The following is a 23,730-nucleotide window of genomic DNA, read 5'->3' on the forward strand; positions in this document are numbered from 1 at the left end:
AAGCCGAGTTTTCAAAATATATTGACTTAATAAAAAAAAGTCGGACAATATTTAAATATTTTTTAAAGTTGTATTTTAACTTTGAAAAAAAATATATTAACAACATTAACAATTAATCTGAAAGTTTTGCTTGTCCGACGTACATCGGAAGCCACCATATATACCTTTCTTTCACAAACTCATTGTATAATAATTTTGTTATAAACAAATTAATAAAAGTGACAGCTAGGCTAACTGAGACAACTTTTCAGGACTTAAAAAAAATAATTATGTTTTAAAAAGTTTGTCATTCCCTAAAACTTGATGTAGATCTGTGTAGGCTGCTACAAACTCAGATACACCCATTATATCTACACAAGTAGAATAGAAAATTTTACCGAATTTTGGACCGCTCTATTGTGTGATAGAATTGTTATTAGATTGGTCATCTAATTCTGTATTTTCTGAACCAGTAGAGATATTAAAATGAAATAGTTTTTGAGATGAGCTTTCTTTGGCATATAAATTTGACGTCAATCGACTTACCGGAAACCATCCAAATTTGGGCCCAAACATGGTCAATTTTTCACTTTTTTGAATATTTAGAATACAAAATACTTGTACTATACCAATAAGTTCAGACACTTTGTGTTCCGCTCACTGCTATACCTACTTTTTTCCAATTTTCTTTTAAAGTCTCAAGTCTCTGCTATACCTACTCCCCATACAAAATGAATTATAAAGTGCAGACTATTAGATTATGAACTCTCAAAGTACTTTAACTATACTTTGAAGTTAGAACCATATTTAAATATCTAAGTCTGCCAAAATATTATAATTTTTAAAATAACTATATATGCTATAGCTCTAAAATGAAAATACTAATAATCCAACAATAAATGATAGAAATTCTACAAAAAGTTCTTTTGAAGGAACTTCTAGAAAGAGTTTTAAACTTATTTTGAGGTTAGCGTTACTTAAATATTTTAAAAATGAATTAATGCATGTGTTTATATAGATAAATCTTAAATTTTATTAAATATATATTTTAATATTAATTTTTTTTGTTAGTTGAAATTAAGTTGTAATGGCAATGACATAAAAAAATGTGCCAATAATTTTGTTAAAAGTAGACAATTTTAACGGAGGCATTTTTAATTTATTTAAATTTTATTATGATAAAAAAAAATACATATGTTATAAGAGATTTTATATTTTTTTTGCTCGTATACATAAAAATTAAAATTTTAAAATTAAAATAATTTGTTTTTCGACGAAATGTTTTGTATTGTTATAATGTTATATGTTATAACTAATAATAGAAAAAAGAAATTAAAATTATTTTATTGTATTACAAAAATATATAAAAGTGTGTATTATAAAATAAAAATTTTATAAATTAATTAATTAAGAATATATAAAAATTAAATTGAATAAAATAAATCAAAAGAGTTTACTGCAAACTAATAAGAGGAAGTGGTGCTGCAGAGGAACTTAATTTAATATTTATTAAGAACTGCTAGAGTTAAGTAATTAAGAAAAAAATATTTAAGACGACATGCAACATGCTACAACAAACTTACAACATACAAACAAACACATACAACTAAAGTATCTAACACTATCAAAAACTAATAACAGATACAGATAAAAAAATGTTGCTATAACTTTAAGTTTCATAGGTTATAAGTACTATTGTTTCAAAATAATGGTAGGAGAGGTGTTGATCTGTTGCTTTCATGTGGCGTTTTTTTTTTTTGAAAAATTATTATTTATAGCAGTTTAATTATAGGTATTACATTTTTCATATAATTAATTTTGTAAATTTTATTTTTTTTGTTTTTTTGGAGAAACATAAGAAATTTTAACTAAACCTAAATTTTATACTTACAGTAGTTAAGCATAGAAAATAAATAGCATTTTATTTGTTTATATTTTAAATCAACTAATTTAATAATAATAAAAAAAATAAAAACAAAAGTTGAAAATTTCAGGAATTAAAAGTGTTTTTTTTTAATTTTTAATTTTACTAAAGATTTAGCATGCAGTAAAAATTAATGTTTCAAATGATAAAATTTAAATAACAAAAAAAAAAATATTATATAATATAATACATATATATAATAATAAATTTTTAGGAATTTTAAATTAATTTTTTTAATTATTAATTTAAAAACTTTCTTCTTTGACTAAGAGCAGTTATAGACTACAGGAAATGTATTGTTTTTTTAGTAATCTCCAATAGTAGCAAAAGAACAGTTTAGGAAACCAAGGAATATAATACAAAAAATTTAAGAAATACCCTTTTTTATTTATAATAATTACATTTATACAATTTATTTCTTTTCTTTTAAGAACAAGTCATTTTGTTATAGTTATATTTACAGGTGTTCTCGTAACATATATATTGAAATATTTGCCGTCCTTACAAACCCACTAAAAATGATTGAAATGTATTTTAGAGTTAAATTAATATAATTATTAAAAACTTTATATAATTAGTTAAATTATTGTAATTATTTTGAAAATAAACTATTTATATAAAAACAAAATGGATCTTATTTTTGAAACGATGAATATTAGAGATTTATTGATTAAGATCACGGATGTACTACTTTACTCGTCTTTTTTGGCGATAAAGTGCCGCTGATATCTTCCAAATGATATCTTCCAATGACAATAACAACAACAATATTTTTTTTTAACCTTCCAACTGATTTATGATGATAACAACAATAAAAATATAGTTTTTCAAGTGTTTCTATCTCTTTGAACCTTCTATGCGCTTTCGTAAGAATAAATGGGTTTAACAGAATTATAGTTAAAATTACTGCTTAAAAAAAGATTGTTTTTTTTTTAAAAAAAGTACAAATACATATATAGTACACATATATATACTATATATATACCATATAAAGCACTATCCAAATTTACTGGCTGATACCAAAGCCGGAAAAAGTCGGACACTTCGTTGATATGTTCTTTCGGGTATGATATGATATGATACCTGACGCATCGGTGTCTGCTTCTCCAGGAATATAGTAAGAGAAATAACGTAATAGAAATAATAAAATATTTTTTATTATATTAAACAATCATAAAAATATTTTAAGTATTTTGTGACCTTATGCGATATGAGTAAATTGAAACTACTTTTATGAGTTGGGAATAAGTGCCGTATATCATGGAGAAAAGTCGTTATACAGAACCATATTTTTTCAAAGAGAGAAGTCAATATAATTATGAGTCTCTTAAGTTAATTTTTCACTTGTTATGAAAATAAATAGACAATACATATAATTTATAATATAATTTATTACATAAATTATAATAAATTGAATTTCTTTAGTATATAAAATTTATGAAAAATGGGGCAGTATTATTGTAAGAATCACTATATCGAAAAAAATGTTTTTTTCAAAGAAATTTTCTGCATTCTGTTCTTACTCCTCTCTCCAACATATTATTACAGATAAAATAATTTCAGTTAATGTTTATAACTTTATTATATTAAGTTTATTATATTTAACTAGTTTTTAACAATAAATACATTTCAAACACATATTACCGCAAAAATTCTATACAGATAAAAATATATATTATATATATGTAGTATATTATTAAATTGTTAATGATAATTATATAATTTTTTTTTTTAATTAAACTAAAACAATTAATTATTAAAATTATTAACTACAAATAATAATTAAACAAATTAATAGAATTTAGCTACTAACGTATAAGGAGATAATGTAGTAAATTTTTTGGGTATCATTATACTATATATATATATATATATAGCAACTAAGTTTAGTTATAGTTGAATTTGATACTTTATATTTATATATAAAACTTTACATATAAATTATATAAATATATAATTAAAATATAATAAAAAAAATAAAATATTGCAAAAATTTTTGCAAACTAAATTAGAAATCGGTAAAAAGATAATTGAAGTTGTAGGCATAAAAGTAGCACTCACCATCAATATTATCGGACTGATCCAATGGTAATTGTTTGGTATCATTTTGTTCCTCTCTATTATCGGTTGTTTGTAGGCCATGGGTTGACAATAAATTTGACATATCTTCCGCGTGTAATTTCAATGCAGCCGTCTATGTGTAAATGTTGTAATTGTGAGTAATAATTTATTTTAGGTATTTTTATAAGTAAAACCTTAAACATCATAAATATTATCATAATCTATTGTATAACTTATTTTAATATATCAGTGTAAATGTGTATCTAAGTCTCTGTCAGGCAAATTAAAATTAAAATTATATGTAGGAACTACGGATTTTAAACACTGATTTAATGTTGATCCCCTCTGATTTTTTATGAGCAATCCATTATTATCACTGTTTCAAACATTTATAATGTCTTATAGTGAATTTTATAAATTTATAAATCTTTAACTTTATATCAACTTTATTAGAATTAAAATAGTTAACATAACCCAAAAAAATATGATAATAATAATTACAAAAATGACATATTTTATAACCGAGAGAATTTGTTATCTTTTATAGTCCTACATTATCGAAATTATAAAAATTATTATTAGTTAAAAAATTTAAAAATGGCTTATAGTTATAATTAGACATCTTACTGATTTTGAAATGTTGGAGACCTATTCTACCCACATACATATTAGATGTCATATATGTTACACATGTCATATATGATAAATATATCACATATGCCACAAATATTGTTATATGCCATCTATGTCTAGCGCCAGCCATATTATGATTGCAACTTTTACAATATGTAACCCAGACTAAATAATAATTATGAGGTATCAGGTCAATACAAAATGATAGATGGCGATCAGGGTCCTAATATATAAAATAAGGTTACTTCATGCCAATATATTCATTTTTAAATAAGAAAAACGAAATTGTTTAAAATTTAACAAAATGTATTGTATATATATAATATATAATTCTTTTAGGAAAATGCTTTATACTTATATTAACAATATTTTATATAAATATTTTCTTTAACAATTTTTTTATAATTATTTTTTTTTTATTATTTTAAACCGATTATAATAGAACAAATATTTAATTTAAATTATTGTACAATGGAATAAAGTTTGCAAAAAATTAAAGATTATATACTTTCAGTTGATGCAAAATAAATATATTAAATATAATATTGATGTGAAAAAAAAAAAATTATAAATTAAATATTTGTGTTTGCTTGTAAATAAAATGGTTTTTAATTATAATAATAAAAACACAATTAAATTTTAAATATCTTGCAGTTATTTACATTGAATAATTTTTTAAATATTAAAAAATTTAAATTTAATATATATATTTTTATTTTATTACATATAATTATTAACTAAATAATATTTAATTTTTACAACTTGAAATTATTTAATGTTATGTATACATTATATAAAACAGCAATATAGGTCTTTATTTTTCTTCTTCTTATATTGTTGATTTTTATTATTAAAATTCATCGCAATTTTATATGAAATATATTCTTCTCATTCAATTCAGTAATTCACTATAAAAAATTATTAACAATTTATATATACATATATATTATAATATATTATATTAATATAATTATTTAATAATACTTATGCAAAGTATTATTATTAACTTACATATTATTATTGATGCAGCACAATATATTATTTTTAATACAATACAAAAAATGATTATATATGTAATATATAATATATACCATCTCTGCTTAAAAATTTTCTTTTAATTTAAAGATATTTACTATATTGTCCGACATTATTAAATATGTATATAGTGCATTATATTTAATAGTATATTTAACTTGAATTAAATACTAAATACTTAAGGACACTTTCAAATAATTTTGTATATATTAAAAAGTCTTTTAGAAGTTATGTGTAAAATATATTATTTTTACAAGCAAATTTTTTTTTTAATTATTATTTTATCAATATGTATATATTTATATTGTTTGGTTAATAAATATTCAATTTGTGCAAAATATTATTTCCTGAGTAGCTGTATTAGCTAAGAAATTAATTTAAATTAAAAGAAACTATTCCATTCGATTACGATATTAATTAGTTAATTAATAATACATTTATGTAATTTTATTTTAAATGTTATATAATAAACAATATATCAATTTAATCAAAACAATTTTTTTTTTTATAATATTATGTGTACTATATATAATATTATAATATTTTATTGTATAATATTTTATATTATAAAAATTTTATATACTGATTTATAAAATATTTTGTCAACTTTAATATTTAACTACTATATATATGATATGTATATGTATGTTTATGTTATATAATTTACATATAATTACTTAAAAAAACGATAATATAATTTGGCCTCCTTTATTTCCAATAGGAATATATATAATATATAAATAAAATTATTTTAAATTTAATATAAAATTTTATTTTTTTTTTAAATTTTAAGTTTTATTTATATATACAAAAATTTTAAAATATATTCAGAAACATTTATGCTGTATCATATTATAATAATATAATTAGAAATTGCATTTCTTAAGATACACTTCAAGTTCTGATTTAATGACTTGAAATAATTTTTAAAAGTTAATAAAAATATATAATATATATAACATTATATAAAATGTATCATCATTACCATTATCGCTTCTTTTGAACTTCAACTTCAACTCCAACTTAAACTTCAACTTCTCTTCAATAACTAAATACAGACGTAACAGTACTTGTCAGATTTAGTTACCCCATCTAGACCGGAGTTAGAATTAATTCCGGTCAATAAAAGTAATTTATAAAAATAAAAAGCAAGACGGCCGAAACTTATACCTGCTGGTATACCAAGTCCCTATTAGGACTACAACTCCTTGAGGAACAGTGGTGTATCCAGGATTGTGTCAAAGTAGAGAGGATATACTAGGAAATGTACCTAGTCTCTATTAGGACTAGAACTCCTTGAGGAGCAGTGGCGTATTCAGGATTGTGTCAAAAGTAGAGAGGATATAAAAGAAAATGTACTTAGTCCCTATTAGGACTAGAACTCTTTGTGGAGCAGTGGTGTATCCAGCATTGTGTCAAAGTATAGAGGATATAAATGAAAATGAACATGTACATCACATCTCTAAATATATAGAAATACATATCTAGAAAGTTATGTATGTACATTGGTGTTATGTTATTTAAATATATCATCTGCTCAAAAGCTAAACCCAATGTCTCTAACATTTTTGTATATTATTATATATATTGAAGTGTTGGAGTTTCATTATCAAAATTTCTAGTTAATTTTAGTATTAAAATATAAAAATTTATGTGTGTGGGATCTATTCCTTTGATCCCACGGAACACGTCACTTCTGAGGTGTATAAGGTTTCATATCTATATAGTACACAATTAAATGAATTTTTACATAAATTTACTATAACGTTAATTTTTTTTTGTGAATAATTTATTTAGAGTAATATTATTTTAAAATGTATCCGTAAAAAAATAAATATTAATAAATGTACAATATTTAATATTCTTTAAATTAACTATAGACTATCCTCTCCAACATTGATTGTGATAATTTCTGGCGTTTTGCGTTTTGTATTATCACTCTTATCGCCAGTGTGCAGTAAACGTTCCTTTAGGGAATCTTCATCAGCACCTTTATCACTTAAGCCACTGCCACTAATGGTGCCCTTGAGTGTTTTTACCTCCTTCATCTCACGATCAAAACATAACCTATGGGATTTACATTTATTGTGGTGGTTCACAATTTCCAAACGGAAATTGGAGTTACCTTCCACAAAAGAAGTGCGTATATCTGGTAAATCATTCGACCATTTGCGACAGTACTTGCAAAACATTGTGTTCGCCACTTCATCATATTGTAACCACTCGAATTGATATAGCCAATTTGCACGAAATCGTCCACTTTTACGTGAACTGCCACCACTAGTAGCAACATTTCCGCCGCTGTTGCTACTGCCTTTAGTAGGGGCGGCGATTGTTGTTGTGTGCTCCTGCAGGTACTTGCTGCTCATCATTGTTATATCAAGCGGTAAAGTGGATCTATGAAATGTATCTGTTGAGGCAGGTTGTAAAAATTGGTGTTGCTGTTGTTGTTGTTGCTGCTGTTGCTGTTGTTGCTGCTGCAACATATGCCGTATCGTTACTGTTGCCGCTGTTTGTGCAATATCTGTCATATTAGCAGTCAATTGTTGCTGTTGTTGATACCAAGTGTTTTTCATTCGTTGCTGCTGCTCTCTTATTGCTTGGTGCAATAATACTTGTTGTTGTTCTGTTGCATATTTTTCTTGTTGCAGCAATTCAAACTGTTGTCGCATATTTTGTAAATGCTGTGAAGTTGTTGCATATATACTTGATTTTTGCTTATCAACATGTTGCTGTTCTTGCTTGTTGCTAGACAATGTTGCAGTATTGTTGTGAGTTTTTATGTTTTGCGTTTGTGTTTTCGGATTATCGAGAGAACTTGAGGTCTTTATTTCGGCATTTTTTTTGATTTTGAAATTATATGTAAATCATAAAAAAAAAACAAAGAAAAAGAAAAACTTAAGAAAAATTTCTTTAAACAAAAACTTAGATGGAAAGAAGGATTTTGTAGTATTATTTTGTGTATATTTTAAAAATAATTTGTAAAAATCAAAATTATAAAAACAGAACAGTACTTTGGACAACATAAGTAACAAATAAAAATATCGAAAATTGTTAGATTTTTTCTTTTTCTTGGCCGATTATTTCTCTTATCATTATTATCTCAATAATCCTTCATCCTTCTCCATTTATTCATTTCTTAATTTCTTAAGTTTTTATTTTTCTACGAATTACACAAAACTCATTCCATTAAGTGTGAAGCATTTTCTTTTAGTACATTATTTAACAAATTTAATATAAATATATATTTAATACAATACATAGATTCAGGATCTTCCTAGGGTTACATATATAAAATACTTTCTAAATTAAATTAATTTGCTAAATTAAAATGCATATAATATGCTTACAAAAAAAAATTTGTTTTTAATTATAAATTGGAACCATCGTACCGGTCCAAAGAAAAAACCTTAACAAATTACGATTAGTTAGACAGGACACTTAATGTATTCTATACGGATTAAGTCTACAAATATTGGAGACAGTATAATGTTTATAAACTTGTTCAGGAAACTTTGCGATTTACATAATACATTTGCATATACATTATATATAATATAATAAAATTTTATATTTGCTATTTCTAGAGAATATTGGGTAAGATTAACTGCTCCAAAAAGCAATGTTAGTTTGCGTAACTAACGGAGACCTATAAAGTAGAACATCTGAAACACAAGGTATATAAACGGGTTAGGATGGGTGAGCGATGAAAGGTAAAGTTGTCGGTTATAAACTTGTCTTTTTTACTAGATTAGTTTAGGTTGGAGCGGCGGCCATGTTCCTAAAACCTACTTGAGCTCAAACAATAGGCCGTTGAATACTCTCTTTCACTATGTAATATATTTATTTGATTAAATTATTGAAATGGAAATTAAAAAGATAACATTTTCAAATATGGATTAAAATAGAAAATGAAAAACTAGAGAATTAAGAAAAGGGATGACTGGGAAATATTGACCGTAACCTTGGCTCAGATAGTTGTATTTACGATCAAAAAAAACTGTTTTTATATATCTATACATCGTTGAAGTACCTAATTTAAATTTAAATTCCTTAAAATTATCACAAACTCTTCGAAAATTAAATAGTACAAAGGTAAATAATAGTAAGAAATGCTAGAAATAGCCGGTGTAAAACAGCAGTAGATGCAGATTGGAGTTGCCATCTGAACATATATTTAAAATAGAAAAGTTTGAATGTGAACAGTATACTTTGGCATTAACTATATATAATATCCACACCTGGGAGAAAAATTGATCTTTACCAATCATTAAATTTTTGGTACTAGAATATATCCAGTGAATTCTTATAAACAATAAGATATACTTATTTAATTAATTCAAAGTATTTATGTCTGTTAAGAACTACAATCGATTTGATTATGATAATAGATAAGAATGTAAGGTAGGTCTGAGGCTTCCAGTAAATGAAGACACTACAACCATAGATAATATGTTGTGCTATATTATAATAACAACATTGTAATAGAAAGGTAACAGAATATCCTACTCTATGGAAGTCTGGTTGCTTCGTCATTGGAAGCCTCTATAGAAGCCTGGTTGTGAGTTTAGTCAATCTCATAGCTACAATGTTACCCAAAGTAATATTCTTGTCGATAAGATCATTTGTATATATAAGAAACAACGAAGTCTAAATATCGTTAAGGACAAAAAATCAGAAGTATGTAAAAAAAATTTGTTAAATAGTTTCCTTCATATTTATAAACATTATTACGTTTTCTACTCCAATGATCATAAACTTCTTACACTAAACCAAACTTATTAGTAAAACATATAACATTTAATTTAAAAAAAAAAATATTTCTTACCGGTAAATATTCTGGTGGTAAAGAAACATGATGTTCGCGCTGTTGCTGTTGTTGGGCATCAATTAATTCCTGTTTAATACTAGGTGATTGATTCAGGCCCATTCCACCAATTAATGCGCTTACATTACCACCGCCACCAATGATGCCACCACCAACTTGACTGCCAGCTAACGGCGAGTCACGACGCCCACCGCCGTCTTCAGATTCAGATGTGTTTCCTGTTTTTGGCACGGGACTCGATTTAAAATTGCTGTGTGAGGACGCCTAAATAAAATATAATGAAGTAATTAATAAATATTTAATTATAAAATTTATATATATCTATGAATAAGTAAATTTATTAATTTAATAAACATATTTTAAATTTAATTTTATTTTTTTATTTAAAAAATTTGTAAGAGTTCTAAGAAAATAATTATCGAAAATAATAATATTCGGTTATTTGGTGTGTAAGCCTTCTTATTATTAATTATTTCTATATAACTTTAATTATTTATGTTATAAACTGTTATTTATTTCGTGGTATTGACTTAGGTCACTGTTTTTGTGCAATATGTCGAAAAGAATGATCATTCAATTTGCTTTAAGTATTAAGATTTGTCATTTTACAATATGAACCGTTTAACAAACGCCGAACGTGTACAAATTTTCTACAAAATGTGATGAAGGTTTTCGCATCGAGTTTCCTAGTGTGATAAGCCTCACTAAGGTTAGGTAGATATTGTAACAAACAAAATAGTTGCATCTGAATCAGTTTAAATACAGAAATCTATCGGAAGATCATTGAATCTATAAGAAACTACTATGTGATGTTGAATTTGATCTGTTGATCTGAATGTACGAAGATAAGATGCGAACCATCAATCCTGATGACTAGGGAGGATCACATTATTACCAATTTGTAGAGAATGAAATTAAAAATACGGATGTTAAAGTTATGTAGTTCCACAAGTGTTACCCGGAAGTATGATTTCATACTTTTATGATTAGAATAAACCAGCAAGATCAAACAATTTGGCATTACTGGACACTTTTTGTGAAATTAAGCAAATAATCATATCTATGTCGACAAGCCTAAAACTCTCGATTCTTTTAGAAAAAGTATTTGTTAGTTTATGTCCTAGCTATATGTGGACAAGTCATTGGAATTACCATAAAAGGACTCACTAAGAAGGATGTGATATTTAACACCAAATAGTAATAAGGTTCCAACAATATATTGGAATAAAATATATGACCAATCATGTGTGTTTTAACCCTATATAGATTATTTGATTAAAACGGATTTATTTATTATTTATCATACCAAACATATTTCATTAATTAATTTTGATTGGCTTAGGATAACTAGATATTTATTGCTTATGAATTTATTTATAATAAAATATTATTATAATAATATTATAAGGAACTTAAGATATTGACATATTAACGTATATAGTTGTAACAATTAATAAACCTAATTTATTAATAAACATATTTATAAATATTAATAACATATTCTTATCAATAAAATTAATGTCTTAATAATCTTATACATTGTTCAAATATTTAATAGATCTAAAAATAGTATTTATTAAAATAAATTAATCAGTAAATTAATTATCAATACATTACTAATAACTGATAGAACTAATTTAAACGCAAATATGTCAAAGAAATGATTTTGAAATAGAAAATAGTTAAATAGAAATAGGTAGATAGATCTACGGTATTACAACGGGCCTTTATTTATGCTCAAGTAGGAATTGGGCAGAAGGCTGCCACTCTAATCTAACCTAATCTAAATATATAACTACAATATTTTATTTATAATAAGTTATTGCATTCTTTGGGTAATCATTTTACTATTTTAAGTCTTTGCAAAAACCCTTTATCAGTGATTTTTCCATATATTTTTTAGATTTTTGGAAATACATAATTTTTAGACTCCAAGCACCAAAAGTTAACACATTCTGTAATATTGTTATAATATTATATTAATAACATTATATTACATTAAGTCAGAAAATGTCTTTAATAAAATCTAAATTAAAAAGAAATAATTAATAGTTATAACAGGCCTTTCCCATCACAATAAATTTATACAAGATACTTAAAGGTAATAAATAAAAACAATTTTGAGCAAAATAAATTAAAAAAAAAACACTTCGTTATATTTATTATTAAGTATAAATATTATCATATGCAAAGTAAGAAGGTTTTATTTGGAAACCCTCTCATTCCCTATCTTCTAAAACTTTGCACCACCGATAAGCAGTTCTTTTCAATGAATGTAAAGATTTTTATCGTATAAAGAAAGTTTATTGAATGAAACTTATAATCAATGGACTTACCAAATATATAAAAATATATTTATTTACTTATGACATTACATATAAGATTAGACAAAATATAATTTATATGTACGAGTATATATGAGAAAATTGTGGAATTTTCTAGTTTTGCTTTCGTAGCACTTTTACCTGTTCAAGGGGTCTAAAGTGCAAGTAAATCTAGAATGTTTACGAAATAGTAGTAGTGAAATATAGTAATTACATCAGACTTGGCAAGATAGTTTTAAAAACCTAACGACTAATTAATATAAAAACAAAAATAAGTGTATTTCAATGATGAGTTTATAAACTTCATTCGCTAATGATAGAAGGTAAGAAGGTTTTCAACGGAGCTAGTACCCCGTTTATTCCTATGATAAAAGGGATCATTTCAAAATAAACCCTTATATAATAATTTTTAAATAGTATAGATTAAATAAATAAATATATATTAACAATTTAGTGTTAAATTAAAGCAATTGCAATGCATTTAAATAAAACTAATTATGAGTTACTAACAAATTTTACAAGTGGTGGCACTCTTTGACCATTTCAAATGAAAATTATATTGCGTGGTTGTTATTTAATATTAAATTACATTTAATTAAACTGAAATTACATCAACTCGCCACTAATTTGAAATCATTCAGCTGTTTTTAGCTGACAACCGCCTGCAGTAGTAGAAACAGTGGTCACGATTTGCACGATTTCGCTATGTTCACTTGTTAAAAATAATTTAACAACACAAATAAATAAACTATTTATTATTTAATAGTTTGCGATTAAGATTGATAAGTGTTATTAACTCAAATACAATAATTAATTTTTTTTTAACATCTAAATGAGACAATTAAAAATTTTGATCATAAATGCATTAGCAGATATTTATAACTACAACAGCTTAATATATTAAAATTATATGGTACAAGCATAATATGCCTTCATAACTACAACTATAAAATTTATAATCTTTATAAATTTGTTACTCATAAATTAAAAATTTACTAAATTAAAATAAAAATACTCTTAACGAGTCTAAAATGTAAAAACAGATATTTTAATGGGAACTTACTTTAGTTACGAAATTAAAATTTACTTTTGATAATAATAATTATAAATATGATAATAATTATAAATAAACTTATAATTAATTATTTATAAGATTGCAATATAATTATGTTGTTTTTATAACGACAGTATTTATTAGTAGTTATTTTTGTTAGTAATTAGGTGTGAAATGCAGTTCCGGCAACTTCTGGAACAACGACAAAATATAATTATGGTATCCCTATCCTACCCACTCCCCAATCTTACCTCGCTCAAAAATAATCTAAAAATGAAATAATCTAATTCACATAAAATACACCAATCCATATCCCAACCCATGTATTCGCTTTATAATTTCTTCCATGTTATTTACTTTACAAATTCCTACCGGTTACAACTATAATGATAATGATATTTCATATAATAATTTATAATAATATATATAATAATAATTAATACATTAATAATATATATAATAATAATATATATAATAATAATATATATAATAATAATATATATAATAATAATATATATAATAATAATATATATAATAATAATATATATAATAATAATATATTATAGTAAAATGTAATATAATATAATATATAACACAATACTCTCGCAGATCACAATAATTTTAATTGATTTTGTTAATAATATTTTTTCTCTACCTGAGAGTCCTGAGTGTAGTGCCTATCCTGTACATTTGCGTTATGTGTCGAGGTCAACGAATTATCACAGTTGGATGAGTTCTTACGTCTTCTCTTATTGCTAATGTGCTCCACTGGTGTGGTAGACATTTCCCTATCACGATCTCTGTCCTTCGTACTATAATCTAACTGCATGAGTTCATCACGGCTATCAGCCCTTTCACGTTCGCCGCGTTCACCAACTATCATACCACCCCCAACACTGCCGCGCTCACTGCCGCGGTCACTGCCAGCATCACCGCGACTATTAATAACGCCACCGCTTAATGCATCAGCGCTAGCGCTACGATTGGCAGCAGCTGCAACGGCTGCAGCAACGGCGGCTGCAGCGGCACTTGCACTGCCAACACTTGGAGATCGTTCGCTTAAACCTAGAGCAACAGCAGCTGCATTCTGTAAGCTGGCATTATTACCAGCGGCCGCAACGGCGGCTGCAGCAGCAGCTGCTGCGGCTACACTACGTTCACTCAAACTGCTACTACTGCGATGTGAGTGTAGTTCATCACGCAAATCTCGACCGCGTAATGAGTCGCGTTCACGTGATTCGCGTTCGTTGATATTTGCGTAGCGTCCAGTTGGTGAGGATGTTGTTGAGTCGCGTTGTTTGTCGCAGTCAGCGCGATAATTTAAGTTATTATTATCTGTCAGACCGCGCACCTAAAATGAATAATTTATTTATTAATTTAAATTATTAAAAATTATATAATTTTAGTTACCTGTAGGCTTTCAGCTGTTTTCAAAAACATCGGTAATGAGCTTTGGCCGACATTTACCTCGCCCCTGTACATGAAATCGAGCAGGGAACGCATTTCGGAGTATCTTACATCTTTTAAATAGATTATAGGATGTGGATGATGATTTTGCAGGAAAATTGTTTCAAAATATGGGCTGCATGCTGACAGGATAGTTTGATGTGCCTGTATGATAAAAAGAGATATATGAATACTACGTAATACGTCCTTTCTCAATTAGACAGAGCTAAGATTGCAGAGAAATTACTTGATGAAACATCATAGATGCTTAATTCTAATAAGACTAAATGACGTTTCAAAAATGAAATGATAAAAGTTTATAGAAGATAATAACAAGAAACAAGTGAAAATAAAAGCGAAATAACCTAAAAAGATAATGAAGATAAAAATGACAAAAATGAAGTGATAAAATCAAAGAGATAAAGTAAAAAATGGGAGGCAATGTGATCCTACTCATTAATTCATTTTACTTCTAAATAATCCCCTCACTTTTCACACTGTCATTACCCATTCATATCCCAACCCATGTATACATCTTTACTTCATAAAGACGAGAAAAGTGTGACTACCTATCTTTATTACTTAGAATAATGATTAGCCCATCAAATTAATACAATAAGAATTAGTTAGACTGATTATAGGTATTAGACTGATTTCAATAGCACTTTTACGCATTACTAAAACAATTGTGGTACTAGAGATATTGAAACACCGAAAACTAGATAATTCGAACATATGTATTCCGACACTCAAAGAAGTAAGAACTATTTAACTTTATAATTAGACCGGAGGCAGAATAGTTAGTTAAATAAATGACGCTCAGATTTAAAAGGGAAGAAGACCTGAGCTTCATTCTGCAATAAGTTTGTTTATAACCAAATGTCGGATCGAAAGTGAATTTAAAAGGAAAGACGATCGGTACCTTATTTCCTAATAAGTTGGTTCACAACCAAATTTCGGACAGACAAGTGGATTTAAAAGAGGAAAAAGATTGGAGGTTTACTATAGAATAAGGCGGTTGATCACCAAATGTCTGACAGAAAAGTGGATTTCAGTGGGAAGTGATTATGATAGTATAATTAAGATAATCGCCAAGTTAAAGAATTGATTTGCCTTTACTACTACTATTCATCAACAATATCACTATTGCATATGCTATCATCCCAACGAGATAGGTTAGCTGAGAAAAAAAAAACGTCTACTCTGCTAGGAGTCAAATGTGCTGTTTAGTCACATTCTTCATAACTTATAAGTATTGATATGGAAAATAGGAAGTAGGAAAATAGTCTGCAGAAGGCTTCTATTTTTATATGATATTAAAAAATATTCAACGTGAAACACTTTGATCTATATTCGAAGGATTGAGTGTCTTCTGTTGGGTTAGGGTCAATAGCTAACGTAAAGAATCTCCCATAGTCGCAGTACCCCAGCTAGTTATTTATTATTTATAATAAATTCTAAGTTGATAATTGAAGGAGAGTGAAATATTGGAAAACAAAGACTATTAAGCTCACATTTTCGAAAAATTGTTAGAATAAAAATGGCGATCAATTTAAACAATATTCAAAGCAAACATTATGAAGAAGTATATTAAATGAGCACCTTTGCTCCATTGAGAAAAGAAGATGATAGAAGAAAAAGTATAAATATTGATAGAATACTTATATTATATATCATTTTCGAATACTTTACCTTTACTGTTTCACCTTCACATGCAAGAGTTACATCGCAAAGTGCCTCCCTTTGTAACAAGGAGGTAAGCACACCAGTTAAATTTGTAGGATGATTGTTCCAGCGCAGACAGAATTGCTGGTCCATCGCTCCTTGGTCAGTATTGTACCTGCATAAATAAATAATATTATTAAGTTACTTTAAAGTTAGTTTTTAATAGTTATATGTAAAAAATTATTGCAATGAAACGTATACTTGTCCAAAACATCTTATTGAAAGGGGTATGTGTAAATAGATATAGAGTTTCGTATAATTATTCTTGAAAACGATTTAGATAAAGAAGAACCCCTTACATACCCCCTTATTGAAGGGGGTATGTGTAAATAAATATAGAGTTTCGTATAATTATTCTTGAAAACGATTTAGATAAAGAAGAACTGTTTTACTTTTTAAATTATTCTTTTTTTAAATTATTTTTTTTTTTAAATTATATTTTTTTAATAATTGTTTTATATTTTTTAAATTATTTTTTTTTACCTAAGTTTTTGTTATTTTTTTTTGTTCGCAATATTATATAAATAAATTATTTATGTTGATATGATTTGTATCTTTGTAAAATATTTGTTAATGAATTTATTAATTATTTACAAAATTACTTTTTGTTTGTCTTCTAATTTTGATTAGTTCATCTCTGAGTGGATATTTGCATAGATGTTTAGGTTCGTAAGTATAATTTACATATCATTTAAAATCAAATCAATAATTTTGTATAGAAATACTTTATTATGCAAATGAATGCAAGATATGTGTAAGGAACAGAACACGAGAAATTCATCAAATGCAATTTGCACTTAATTATTATTTGCATAAATAAATGAAATATGTTTACAATGCACCAGCAATAGAATCTATGAAATATTTATGAAAAATTCCATATGCGACAAAAAAAAAATATACATATGTATATGTATATGTATAATAGTAATAATAATAATAATTGAGAAAAAAATAGTATAGGAAGTTTTATCAAATAGTTAAAGTAAGGAACAGTTTTTATCGATTCATTGTTTTAAACATTCTTCCTTTGTGTCTGTAATTATGCCATTAGATTCTGGATGGGCTCACTTAGACAAGTTCAATGTTCCTTGAGTTTGTTTATCTGCCAGTAATTCGCATAGAAATGCGACATTTATCGGTTGCATTGCATAACTTCGCACATGTATGCTTACATATTTACATATTAATTATAAATCTAATTACTTTGAGCTATTTCAGACAGGTGTGCAGAGGCATACAGAGTAATTTCTAACTGCACACAAATGCACTTTAATTGCATGTGCATAATTGTTCAATTGTCATTATTATTGCACTTCCGATGTGGCAAGTTTAACCGCATTTTTGTACATAAACAAAAAAAATTAAATGTAAATGAAGTGGAATATTTTTTCCCTAATATAGTAATTGACTTATAGAAGTCAATATAGTTAGTAAGTGAATTTTTTATTTCAAAAGCAATAGGATTTCTTTAAAGTTGGTACTAAAATTTAATGTGTGAAGTAAATAACTAATGACATATAATCAAAATCGGATGTATTTAATTTAATAACGCAATTTTATTACATATCAACAGTTGCATTCCACAGTTTTGTTGGTTCAATCGACCAATAAGAAGTTCAAAGGAGGCAGTAGTTCTACGAAAGCTATTAGTTAGAAGTGAGTGTTACAACCACGTATAATTCAATGGATCTATACGACTGTTGTAAGATCTATACAGTTGTTCGGCATCACAACAGGGAGGACGATCTCAGACAAACGCCGCTTAATCTTATAAGTAAAGAAATGGTAGTACCATCTGCTTTTAAGATTACGCCCAAGGTCTTATACTTAATACTACATAAAGGATTAAACAGGTACTTTTAGTCTTACTTAAAAAAATATTGACTACATCTCTCCCATTGTCAATTTTCACATCTATTCGAGTTTCTATCTAAGAAAAAAAGGGTTAATCACTGAGAAGGTCTTATCATTTACTGACGGCTCTAAAATAGGTAGTATAGCACTAAAGTGTACACATAAGTCACTGGAGTTTTCTCAGGAGGACTGAATAAATCAATTTATTATGGGATTTTTGTTCATTACAGTGTTTAACAGGCGGATGTGATCGGTGTTAGGAAAGCTATAACTTGTCTGGAATTGGATAATACATTTAATAGCAATATATACATACTATTCTCGAGTTCAGTCTAATTTACATCCAAGATGGTTTTTAATTCCAGTTCCCTTTTCTTAGGAACCTTGGTTAACTCCAGCAACTCCCTCTAAAGAGCATTTTAAGCCTTGTCAAAGGTTTAAGGTGGTTTATACACGCTAACACAATGGGCCTTAGTGGATTCTTAGGATCTTTGGTTTAACTTATCATAATCTGTAACTAAGTCAATACCGCTTGCATTACAAATCAGGCATTAGATTACTTGAGTACACAAATGGCATTAGACTGTTTAAGTAGTAAACAATTGAAAATATATAATTTTAAAAGCTAATAATATTAATAGTAAGTCTCATTATTCATTATTTTTACAAAAGCTTATTAATTCTCTAGTTCGTTCAAATACATTAATGCAACCTACAATTCAACTACTGTGATAGTGTGAATTTGAACTCATTATTAACAAAATAATTTTTTTTACACATATTGCTTATTTACTGTAACACTATCTATAAACAATAAACTTGGTAACTAGAGGGTTAAAAAAAAAAAAAATAATTCTTATTCAGTTTGTGTCAAGTGGAAAAAAGTCCTATATTAAGCCTTTATACACCCTAATGAAGTTAAATCAGCTTTTAATATTTTAAGAGTTTATAAACAAAAGAGCAAGTAAGAGTAACGATCAGAATGAGATAAATAAAACAAAAAGCTCTGTTTTGTCAAAAAGCTTTATGTGAGCATACATAATAAAATTAAATAAAATATTATGCCGCTTCATTTACGATAGCTAGAATAGCCACAATGGCAATAATTTAAACGAAAGAAACAATAACAAACATTATGCCGGCAGAATAAAATAAACAATACGTCAAAGAACTTTTTTGCAAACACTTAAATACTACTATGAGTAAAAATAAAAGCAAGAGTAACAATGACTGACTACAACAACAATTACCGGCATTTGAAGCAGCAGAAGCTTTGCAGAAAACTTTTTTTTTCAAACTTAATATATTTTGCTAATGTGTACGTATGTGAACGTGAAAGTAAGTTGGAAGCAAATGTTGGCAGCGCAGCTGATGCTAAGAACATTTAAGTGGCGCTCACATGAGTGTTTGCAAAGCAAAAAATAAAAGCCACAAAATAAAAGAAAAAAACTTAAATAATTTTTTGTGCAATTTTTTTTTTTTATTATTTATAATTATTTGTTATTAATAAACTTACTAAATTTTTTGTTTCTTTGTGTAAGTGAACGCGCGTATTTTTGGACAAATTTGAATAAGTGTTGATTTTTTGTTTAAAAGTATTGGTTGAAGCTTTATTTTAATAAGAACATGAAATTTTAATTTATTTAACAACCATACAACAACAACAATAACAAACACAGTAGCAAAAGTTATAAAAGTTGCAGTAGCCGGTGATATGCAGGGTGGTGTTGGTGATGACTTGAGAACTTTCGTTTTTTAAATAAAAACGTAAATTATATTTACATTGTATTTGTTTTACACAATCAAAGTAAATGAAAAAAAAAATGGACGGATATTTTTGTTGATGATGCTGTGTGTTGTAGCAGAATTAATATAACCAGAAATAAATAGAATAAGCAGGAAAGAGCGCTACTGCAACAGCTTTGCAACTTTGACAGTAGCGACGATGACGATGACGTTGACGCTGACGCAGACATGCTGACATATAAAATTTTTTTAGTATATTTAACAGTTATAAACATTGTCATATTATGAATACAAAAAAAAATAAAAAGAGTAAAGAATACAAAGAAAAAATCTAAAGAATTCAATCACGAGTATTTAGATTATTTTTTAAATATATGTACATGTATAAAAATAGTATAAAAAATGTTAAAAATAAAATTTTTTGAGATACGATCATATGTACATATGTATGTATACATTTATTTGAATATAAATTGATAGTTTTTTAATTATGTGTGTTGATAAATATTTACTATATGGTAATTACATAGCTTTCCGTTAGTTAGTTAGTTGCCTATTACGTTTTGTCATTTCAGCAACGTGACATTTCTTTTTACTCTTATATTTGCCTAATTAGCGTACCGCACCTCATCTCTTTGCACCGTTCAATGTATAACGTGCAACGTGTGCTCTGTTGCTTTTGTTCAGTTTGTCTCGCTGATTCTTGATAGCTTCTTGGGTGCGCCGCTGTCTTGCTTTTGTCGTAAGATATTTTCATTTTCACTTTCATTCTTTGCGATCGTGTGATGAAGTAATATTCACTTTAATTCAATTTGAAATTGATTTCTTTTTGTTTTCAATTTCATATCGCTACTTTACTCCTCCCGCTTGGGCACTATTGAACGAGAGTATGTGTGTTTGTGCGTGTGTTTGATTATAAGTGTGTGCACTTAGCGCACTTAAATAAATATTTCTTTATTGCTGTTTGTGTGTATTTACTCATCGTTGTATTTTAATAACAATTATCAATTTTTTTATTATTTGTATATTCATATTTTCAATTTGTTTTTATTGTTTTACGAGTATTTAGTTTAAATTAAAACAGGTCTAATTATTGCATAAAAAAGAAGAATAAAATTTTATGCAAATGATTTACTCAATTATATTGAGAATTGAGTTCCTTGTAAATGTGATTTGTTTTTCTTTCATTTTTGCAATCAGTTTTATTGTTGTTGTTTATAAATCATAAGCAAGGTCAGTTATAGAAAAATACACACAAACATAACCACAAAAAAGCAGCAACAACAGACAATATGTACGGGCCTTCAGATGAAATATTATTTTATTAAGAATATTATTACATAAAATTTTAAAATTATATTAATTTCAATTTATATTTTAATATTTACTAAATTATTAATTTTTAATAGTTAAAATACAATAATATCAAATATTTTTAATTCATTTAACATAATTTAAAAGATGTATTTCAAGGCTTACATACAATAAAAGAGTATGGGATGTTACCATTTTAATTCACTGGAGAGTTCTAACACATCTTAATGTATATAAAAAAAACAAACATATGTTACTTTTATATCCGTTATGGGGTTTAGTTTTGATATAAACAAAAGACTATATGCCGTTTATTCAACTTTTACAGCTCTTGCATTTAATATATCAAAGTTAACAGATAATTTCAGTAAGCTTTTATTGATAGAACATTTTCGTAATACCCCACCTTATTTTATTGAAAACAAAAAAACCCAAATAAAAGCTTTCAATTTGTACTTCATTACTATTTCTGTAATTGTTTTACTGTTTTTGTTTTTATTTTTGTAATGTATTAGAATGCATACAACAAACAAAAAAAATAAAACAACGGTAATGAAAGTTAAATAATAAAGAAAGAATAAGTGCAACAGCGTATGTTCAAGTGTGTGTGTGTGAAAAGGTTATTAAGAGGTGGGTGAAGTAGGTGAAGTAATAATTTTGGCTGATATGGTTTAGACATACATACATATATGTATATAAAAAGGGAGAGTGATTAAGATCTATTTTGTTTATAAATTTCTTATTTGTTTTTGATTGTGTGTATGTGTATGTATATTGTTATTGTTTTGTGTGCTTGAATAATTGCCGGTGCAATCGTTACGTGCAATGACGTATGCAAAAGTCGTTGTTGTGTTTTGTTATTGCAATTTGTGTTTATTTATATTAAATAACCGCAAATACTTTCGATTTTATTTTCAATAAATTTACTGAAAGTGAATTGAAGGAAATTGAAAATGGTTTTTTATATTTGTGTGTGCGTGCGTGTGTGTGTATTTTTATATGCATACTCTGCTTAAGCAGTGAGAATGTTTATATTAAAAACGATTGTTTGTTTTCGTTGTAGGTAAGTAATGATCTTTGTGTAGTTTAATTTCAAAGTAATAAAGTCATAAAAAAATAGCTAAATATAGCACTTAAATATGTTAGTATTTAATTACTGCTGAGTGAGTTCATAGTTTGCGCACTTCACATAATATGTGAAAAACCTTTTCTAATCAAAACAAGGGTTTTTATTGTGTGTAAAGGGTAATTTTTTTTTTAACTAAAATAATCAATTTTTTTTTTAACTAAAATAATTATTTTTTTTTTATATTTTTACATTTAAAAAATTTTTAATTTAATATTTATTTTTCTTCTGTTGTTATTTACACAATATGTTTGTTTGCTTATTTACATAATTTTTTTTACACTTAACTACATAAAAAGAAATACGTAAATTCAATTTCATATTGCGTGTTATATAATTTTACACATAATTATTTTGTTTTATACACAATATAAAGCTAAAGCTTTTAAATTTGTTACAAATTAAAATAAACAGAAAAAAATGTAAAAATATATAAAGTAAATAATAAATTATTATTAATTTACACCAAGTAAGCAAGCAGCGACGCAACGCATCCAACTGCGTCAGCGCCGCTAATGTTGTTGATAACGAACGAAATGCCTCTGAGCCCAGCTATATTTAATTTAGTAGTTGTTGTTGTTTTTATTTTTTTGTTTCGTTCATCTACCACATACATATCAATTAAAAGTTAAGTGATTACTGATATGCCCGCATAAATATACTTATATTTGTGTGTGT

General features: G+C 26.4%; 1 protein-coding gene across 5 annotated transcripts in view; it reads right to left on the minus strand.

The window, feature by feature from the left end:
* The window catches only part of LOC119685464 (sex determination protein fruitless-like), a 421,971-nt gene that overhangs the window by 24,332 nt on the left and 373,909 nt on the right, over positions 1-23,730 (minus strand). For 4 of the 5 annotated variants that reach the window (XM_038099749.1, XM_038099748.1, XM_038099746.1 and 1 more), the window contains exons 2-6: positions 16,977-17,124; positions 15,249-15,449; positions 14,494-15,189; positions 10,461-10,724; positions 3,965-4,097 (exon numbers count right to left, since the gene is read on the minus strand). In XM_038099749.1, coding sequence (XP_037955677.1) covers positions 3,965-4,097; positions 10,461-10,724; positions 14,494-15,189; positions 15,249-15,449; positions 16,977-17,124 — 1,442 coding nt within the window. Of the gene's footprint in view, positions 1-3,964; positions 4,098-7,461; positions 8,458-10,460; positions 10,725-14,493; positions 15,190-15,248; positions 15,450-16,976; positions 17,125-23,730 lie in introns of those variants that run through there. The other variant, XM_038099747.1, reaches the window with a different exon arrangement.

Source organism: Teleopsis dalmanni, chromosome 2, assembly GCF_002237135.1.
Source record: "Teleopsis dalmanni isolate 2A chromosome 2, ASM223713v2, whole genome shotgun sequence".
In the NCBI taxonomy this organism is placed as follows: Eukaryota; Metazoa; Arthropoda; class Insecta; order Diptera; family Diopsidae; genus Teleopsis; species Teleopsis dalmanni.